Raw genomic sequence first — 9,221 nt, 5'->3', positions numbered from 1 at the left:
ACTTCATTTCAAAGTAACTTCGTTACTGTACTAGTTACTTACACCCAAAAGTAATGAGTTACTGTGAAAAGTAACTATTTAGTTATTTAAAAAAAAAAGATAAAAAAAAAAGATTGCTCCCGAGTCCCATGCCCTATAGTACTCAAAATCGGTTGATCAACTTGACAGTTTCCATTCACATCACCGAACTCTGCTAAGCAATGTGGTCTAGATACAAACACAAATCTGACACAAACAAATGTTGTCCCGAGTCATATAATAAGAAGTGCGCCGGTTGAAGGAACAGCCTTGATGTCGCCGGAGCGTTTCATTATAACCATTATAATTCAAGGGTACTACGACTATGCTTGCACCTCATGGTACCAAAGCACCTCAAAGGCGCTTAAAACAAAATTACAAACATCACAAAACAAACTGGTCAGACTACTACTTGACCTGAACCCCAGAACCCACCTCACCCCTGCCCACTTTGACAACCTAGGATGGCTTAGAGTAGACGACAGAGTACAGCAACTTGCAATGGGCCTGGTCTACAAGATACACTATACGACCGGGGTACCCATGTACATGTCAAAATACTTCCCAAAGGTCAGTGAATACCACAACCACTACACCAGAGGAAGCTCAACAAATCATGTAAAACCCAGATTCGGCTCAAACAAGGGACTAAACACGTTTCGCAATTATGCCACAACAATGTGGAACGCCCTTGTACCCAAAGCTAGGGGTAACAGTACTGTATATTTGAATACCGTTTATGTCACAAATGTATCAGTACTAAATACCTATATGTCCCTATGCCATAAATGTCATGTATGTTGTGTATGTCATAAATGTCTATATGAATTGAAAATGGGGGACCCTGATGGAAACAAGACAAGCGTCTTTCTCAGGTCTGCATCCCCTTAACAATTGTATGTATTGAGCCGTACTGTATTGTACCCATTCTGCAATCTGTTAAATAAAGTTTTCATTCATTCATTCATTCACCATCTTGCAAGTTGCAACGTTGTTTAAGATATCAATCAAAGCATTGCAACGTTAGAATAGTTAGGATATCAATTGTGCATGAAAGGACTATATTTATATTGTTTGATTAGTATTATGAGATTCCCTGGCAGATTTCGTACAGTCAAAATCCGTTGATCAACTTGAGTTTCAGTGAACACATTGCACTCACCAAAGGCTGCGGTGGTTGAGATGTAGTAACGTTACGTTAGTCCAGTTGACTCCAGCAGCGCCTCAAACATGTTCTTTATCTCGTTTCCATGTTGTATATTAATTATCTCTCCAAGTAGTTGCTAAATGGTTTGTTAGTTTGTTACTGCGTTCTTTTTATGTGGATTCATAGCGAGCGTTTGTTTTGTTTACAATAGAGAGGGTCTATTTCTTTCCGTAGCCGCATTTCTTGCGCACTTCTGATTGGCCAGTGGCCAGACTCGCCTCGTATCATTCTACGCGGGTGGGGATGAGGATAATAATAATAATAATAATCACTACCGCTCGCTATCAATCTACGCCGTATATAACGCAAATAACGCAGTGACGAACCATTCAGTAACGTAAGTAGCGTTACTGAATTTCAAAAGTAATGCGTTAGAGTACTAGTTGCGGCAAAAAGTAACTTCGTTTCTGTAACGCGTTACTTTGTAACGCGTTAGTCCCAACACTGGTGGTGAGACACAGATGAGTGCATGCAATAGCAACTGTACATTTTGAAAAATTAAAGATAGAGCTAATAGCGATAGCAACTGAACATTTTGAAAGATTAAAGATAGAGTTGATAGCGGATCTATTTGAGGCACAGGGGCGGCGCAAGAGGGTCACGTCCTCCCCGTCTTAGTCACGGGACATTCAACACTCCGGTCGTTGCTCAGGGACAGCCGGAGACAGGGGGAAGGGGGGTGGCGCAGAGAGGGTCGCGAACTCCCGACATCATCGCGGGACATCCGGCACTCCGGTCACCACTACGAGACCTCCGAAGACAGGGGGGCACGCAGAGGGGGTCGCAATCTCCCGGCCTTCGTCACGGGACGTCCAACACTCTTCTCTCCAACTCCGTGACTCCGCCTCTCACTCCACTCCAATCACAGACGTCGTCTACCCAGCCTCTTCTTGGTCTTCCACTTCCTCTCTTTCCATCCACCTTCCCCATCACCACCTTCTTGAACATCACCCCGCTGGATCCTCTCAGAACAGACTGCAGTGCTTTCTCCCTGCAGCCTTTTCCTCGGGTCAGTCTTTTACATTAAGCACCGCCCACAGCCCAAATGAAATGATAATAATGCGGCGCTGCTGAATGCATATAGGGGAAACACTGGACTGGTGTCGCAGTAAAGAAGGTCAGATCTGAAGTGATATTTAACTAGTATGCTAGTATGACATCTAGCTAGTAGGGGTGTAACGATGCATCGATTAATCGAAATGCATCGATTCTAATGTGACGATTCAACTGCATCGATTTGAAAATGTTAGAATCTATTATAATAGAAATTTATCGAAATAAACTTTTTTTTTTTTTTCTTTTTTTTTTTTACGTTTTTTGTTGTTGTGTGTATTGTTTTTATTGACCTATAGTCCATTCATGCTGAGTGCATTTTTGGGGGAATTAACTGATCGAAAATGTATCGAATCAAATCGTGGTCAAATGAAGAGATTTCATGATGCATTGAATCGTTGCCTGAATAATCGAAATCGAAATTAATCGCTGTGAGGTCGCATCGTTACACCCCTACTAGCTAGTATGCTAGTATGACACGTGATATTTAGCTAGTATGCTAGTATGACACATGATATTTAGCTAGTATGCTAGTATGACACGTGATATTTAGCTAGTATGCTAGTATGACACATGATATTTAGCTAGTATGCTAGTATGACACGTGATATTTAGCTAGTATGCTAGTATGGCATGTGATATTTAGCTAGTATGCTAGTATGACACGTGATATTTAGCTAGTATGCTAGTATGACATGTGATATTTAGCTAGTATGCTAGTATGACATGTGATATTTAGCTAGTATGCTAGTATGACATGTGATATTTAGCTAGTATGCTAGTATGGCATGTGTTATTTAGCTAGTATGCTAGTATGACACGTGTTATTTAGCTAGTATGCTAGTATGACATGTGTTATTTAGCTTGTATGCTAGTATGACACATGTTATTTAGCTAGTATGCTAGTATGACACGTGATATTTAGCTAGTATGCTAGTATGACATGTGATATTTAGCTAGTATGCTAGTATGACATGTGATATTTAGCTAGTATGCTAGTATGACATGTGATATTTAGCTAGTATGCTAGTATGTGATATGTTCAAGGCGCTCCATGTACCTGTAGTCCAGCTGGACCCTCCTGTCCTTTCCCTCCTTTCTCTCCTTGAGCTCCTTTAGAACCTCTGTCACTCTGGCAACGCAAGACGAGAAACAGTTACTGTCCTAACGGCACTATACTAATAATAATAATAATAATAATAATAATAATAATAATAATAATAATAATAATAATAATAATAATAATAATAATAATAATAATAATAATAATAATAATAATAATAATAATAATAATAATAATAATAATAATAATAATAATAATAATAATAATAATATAATAATAATAATAATAATAATAATAATAATAATAATAATAATAATAATAATAATAATAATAATAATAATAATAATAATAATAATAATAATAATAATAATAATAATAATAATAATAATAATAATAATAATAATAATAATAATAATAATAATAATACTAAAAGTCACAATAATAATAATAGTAATACTACTACTACTACTACTACTACTACTACTACTACTACTACTACTACTACTACTACTACTACTACTACTACTACTACTACTACTACTAATACTAATAATAATAATAATAATAATAATAATAATAATAATAATAATAATAATAATAATAATAATAATAATAATAATAATAATAATAATAATAATAATAATAATAATAATAATAATAATAATAATAATAATAATAATAATAATAATAATAATAATAATAATAATAATAATAATAATAATAATAATAATAATAATACAGCATGTGGTATATTATAGTGATTGGTGATATTATTATATATTACGCGGATGACACAGTTCTCTATTGTACTGCTGATTCTGTGCAACTGGCCACTGACGCCCTGCAAGATGCACTTATTAGTCTAAAATTGGTGCTTAATGCCAGTAAAACTAAATTCATGTTGTTTTCCAAAGCCAAAAATATTGTTTATAGTGACTTGCATATATCGACTCTGAACAGTTCTGATATCGAGAGAGTTTCAGAATACAAATACCTTGGTATTTGGATTGATGAAGGACTTACATTTAAATATCATGTGGGCGTTCTCGCCAGTAAATTACGGAAAAAGATTGGCTTTTTGTATAGAAATAGAGCCAACTTCCCTATGATTAGTAGAAAGAGAGTTGTTGAAGCAGTGTTCCTATCTGTTTTGGATTACGGAGATGTGATTTTTTAGACATGCAGCGGCTTCCACTCTTAAGCCCTTAGACTCTGTTTATCATTCAGCCATTAGATTCATCACCGGTGATAGTTATGGTACTCACCATTGTATCCTATATAATAAGGTCGGGTGGGCCTCTCTGGCAGGGAGACGTAAGTTGCATTGCAATCTTTTTATCTATAAAGCCATAATTAGAGATTGTCCAAATTATATTAGTTCTTTATTGGAATGGACCACTGGACCCTGTCGTACACGATCCAGTTTTTGGCTTTTTTTTTTTTTTTTGGCTAGAGTTTGTACTGAACATGGTAGATCTGCTTTTGGCTTTTTTGCCCCTACCTCATGGAATACCCTGCAGAAAACACTGAAACTAGACACTTTAGTGTCTATGGGTCGGTTTAGAACCTTAATGACCAATCAGGTCACCACAATATGTAATTGTTTTTAAATTATTACCTCTGTTTTAATTTTGAGCTATTTTATTCTTTTTAAAAGATTTTTTATTATTATTTTTTTTAATGTATTTTAAAATGTGCTCTCAATTATTCTGATTGTCTGATGTCTTTATATTTATGAACACACTGTGACACTTGTGTATGTAACATCTCGACGGCACTGTAAATGAGTTTAATTACTCAGTGTATTATCGAGTATAAATAAAGATTGAATGAATGAATGAATGTCATGTGTTCCTACTCACAGTTTCTCCTTTGTTGCCCTTTTCACCAGGAGGACCGCCCACCAGCAGAGTGTCGCCCTGAGAGAGGAGGAGACAACAGAGATATCAGTGTCACCCTGAGAGAGGAGGAGCCATCAGAGGAGACAACAGAGTGTCGCCCTGAGAGAGGAGGAGACAACAGAGATATCAGTGTCACCCTGAGAGAGGAGGAGCCATCAGAGGAGACAACAGAGCGTCGCCCTGAGAGAGGAGGAGACAACAGAGATATCAGTGTCACCCTGAGAGAGGAGGAGCCATCAGAGGAGACAACAGAGTGTCGCCCTGAGAGAGGAGGAGACAACAGAGATATCAGTGTCACCCTGAGAGAGACATCAGCTTAGTGCCCAGCACTGATATCTGTCAGTAACTAGGGATGCTCGATATTGGCTCTTTTAATAGACAGTCTCCTCCTGTAGACATGTATATATTCCATCCCCGCCGTATGTATATTTCTCTCCCACCCACCCACCCCCTCCTAATGTACAGTCCCCTCCCCATCATATGTATATACTCTGTCAGGATCTAGGGGTAACAGTAGTGTATATTTGAATACCGTTTATGTCACAAATGTATCAGTACTAAATACCTATATGTCCCTATGCCATAAATGTCATGTATGTTGTGTATGTCATAAATGTCTATATGAATTGAAAATGGAGGACCCTGATGGAAACAAGACAAAAGTCTTTCTCTGGTCTGCATCCCCTTAACAACTGTGTGTATTGAGCCGTACTGTATTGTACCCATTCTGCAATCTGTTCATTCATTCATTCATTCATTCACCGATACCGATATACCGATATCGTCCAACTCTTAATTTCCGATACCGATATTAACCGATACCGATATATGCAGGGTCCCCCCCCCCCAAAAAAACGGAATAATTTCAGGTAATTAACATTACATATCTCTTGTCGTGTAATTAACACTTTGACAATAAATAAAATAATAATTTGTTCTTACTTGCCTGGGTAAATAAAGGTTAAATAAATGTAAAAAAAAAAAAAACTATATTTCCGATATCACATTTTTATGCCAATATCGGCCGATCATATCGGACAAAGCTGAGATAACAGTGATATCTGTCTGTAGCTGAGATAACACTGATATCTGTCTGTAGTTGAGATAACAGTGATATCTGTCTGTAGCTGAGATAACAGTGATATCTGTCTGTAGCTGAGATAACAGTGATATCTGTCTGTAGCTGAGATAACAGTGATATCTGTCTGTAGCTGAGATAACACTGATATCTGTCTGTAGTTGAGATAACAGTGATATCTGTCTGTAGCTGAGATAACAGTGATATCTGTCTGTAGCTGAGATAACAGTGATATCTGTCTGTAGCTGAGATAACGGTGATAGCCATATATACATATAGTCTAGACTAGGGCTGACCCCTATTAGTCGAATAGTCGACTAATCGATAGAAAGGCGCCGTAGTCGACTGCCAACCTCTTAGTCGAATGCAAAAAAAAATATATATATATATATATATATTATAATATCTTTTTTTGTATTTATTTATTTTTTCACTTTTTTTTTTTATCATTCTTTCCAAAAGCAAAGACGCCTAGAAGCGTGGCTAACGCTAATGGCACGCATACCAGCGAGGCTAACTGCCTAAGAAAACAGGCACAGAGGCAATGAAAGAGGATTTCACCCGTCTAATGAACACACTAGACTAGACAAATATCAAGATGTATCCATCAGTGGACCAATTGCATGCTTTTGCAGAGGACAAGAAGCCTTCAGTCGACTCCTTCAGACATTAAGCACCCCCACAGCCCATACCTTTTTTTTTCTTTTTTTTTCATAGACGACTAATAGTCGACTATCGGCAAATTTCGGCGACTACAAATCGACTATACAAATCCTTAGTCGGGGACAGCCCTAATCTAGACATATATGGATGCTTTTTTATATATCTCTTTTATCCAAAGCACTTTACAATTTGTTCCTCACATTTTACCCATACACTCACACATTCACACGACGGCGGAGGCGACCATGCAAGGTTCCAACCTGCTCATCAGGAGCAATTAGGGGTTAAGTGTCTTGCTCAAGGACACTTCGACACGCTGCCCGGGAGGAGCGGGAATCGAACTGGGAACCTCTGGATTGCCAGACGACTGCTCTACCTCCCAAGCCACTGTCGCCCCATATAAACAGACAGACAGACAGACAGACAGACAGACAGACAGACAGACAGACAGACAGACAGACAGACAGACAGACAGACAGACAGACAGACAGACAGACAGACAGACAGACAGACAGACAGACAGACAGACAGACAGACAGACAGACAGACAGACAGACAGACACACAGACAGTAACGTAGCGCTCATTAGACATTAAAATGCAAACCTTTTCTCCTTTGTCACCTTGTGGCCCCAATTCTCCCTGAAAAAAAAACGAGAGCAAGACTTTCCATTCAAATGTGTCAATTAAATTCCCTGTTTATCATGAACACAGGACTGAGGGGGAGGGGCATGATGTTTATCATGAGCACAGGAAGGGGAGGAGCCTGATGTTTATCATGAGCACAGGAAGGGGAGGAGCCTGATGTTTATCATGAGCACAGGAAGGGGAGGAGCATGATGGAGCATGACATGGAGACGATAACTGGCGGTAGGGCTGGACGGTATGGTCTAAAATGTATATCACTGTATAATATGAAGCATAGACGGTAACGGTATATATCACGGTATATTAACTTATCGTAAAATGTCTATATAAATGCTTCTGAAGGGGTAAAACACCGGTATGGCAGCTATTACTGTACTCTTGTATTACTAGGACATATTTCGCATAGTACATAGGTATTTTAAGAACATTTATTGTGCAAAACTGCAATAGAAAAATGCAAAACCTTTTCTCAAGTGTCTGCAGGCAGGTAATGCGTATCTTGGATCCAGTGCTTTGACCATGTCTTTAAAGCCCTTTCTATCGACAGTTTGAAAAGGAACCATGTCCTTACACAAGTAAACAGTGACAGCGTTTGTTATGTCGGTCCACCGCTGGCTTTTTTTGTCGTTGTTCAAACGTAAATAATAAAAAAATAATACAATTATTCTGTTACAGCTGCTGAGCTATATACTATAGCTAATGTCCATCAATATCTTCCTTTTGAATGAAATAGGTTCAAGAATCGAATCAGGATTGTTAGCAGAGAGAGGGAGGGAGGGAGGGAGGGAGGGAGGGAGGGAGGGAGGGAGGGAGGGAGGGAGGGAGGGAGGGAGGGAGGGGGCTAGGAGTGGCGCTAACATTAGCTTGCTGAGGCTACATCAACAGGCTGCTAGGACTGGAGCTAACATTAGCTTGCTGAGGCTACATCAACAGTTAACATTACTTAAGGTTTTAGCACGACGTGGGCATTCCAGGATGGCGAGGATGTAAAGCATGTTAGACGATTGGACCGTCACAGAGTTTACATTACACATAGAAAATGCGCGACTCGCGAGAAAAGAGCTAGTTTGCTTTCAGAATTGAAGGTCCGCTCTGCTCCGTGTCTATTATGAAATGACAATTGCGCGTTGACACGCCCACTACGCAAAGCCTCTGTACTCCTAAATAATTTTTCCAGTTCGCACATATCTATTTTTATGGGCAAATGCGAGTGAAATAGTCACACTGTAGAGCCCTGGTGTGGTTACGTCATTGCTATTTTAGAGCCGCTCTACCGGTCACATGGTATAGTCAAAATCCATAACGTAGCCCAAATTCCTACCGGTGTACTTTATATACCGTTTATACCGTCCACCGCTAACTGGGGGCAAATATTCACCTTATCTGCCCGTTCACCGCGGCTACCTGGAGGGCCCTGGTGAAAGCACACACACACACACACACACACACACACACACACACACACACACACACACACACACACACACACACACACACACACACACACACACACACACACACACACACACACACAGACACACACACACACACACACACACACACATATATACAGTATATATTTCAGGAGTGT

General features: G+C 39.0%; 1 protein-coding gene across 1 annotated transcript in view; it reads right to left on the bottom strand.

Annotated features, from left to right (window-relative positions):
* LOC311229384 (uncharacterized protein) overlaps window positions 1-9,221 on the bottom strand; it is a gene marked incomplete at its 5' end in the record, with an annotated part of 210,927 nt that overhangs the window by 79,278 nt on the left and 122,428 nt on the right. The window contains 4 exons of the mRNA XM_084315472.1: window positions 3,339-3,410; window positions 5,204-5,260; window positions 7,589-7,624; window positions 9,009-9,044. Of these exons, the coding sequence (XP_084171598.1) occupies window positions 3,339-3,410; window positions 5,204-5,260; window positions 7,589-7,624; window positions 9,009-9,044 (201 nt within the window). The remainder of the gene's footprint in view (window positions 1-3,338; window positions 3,411-5,203; window positions 5,261-7,588; window positions 7,625-9,008; window positions 9,045-9,221) is intronic.

Source organism: Notolepis coatsorum, assembly GCF_963971535.1.
Source record: "Notolepis coatsorum genome assembly, chromosome: 6".
Taxonomy (NCBI): Eukaryota; Metazoa; Chordata; class Actinopteri; order Aulopiformes; family Paralepididae; genus Notolepis; species Notolepis coatsorum.
This window is presented reverse-complemented; position numbering and strand designations above follow the sequence as displayed.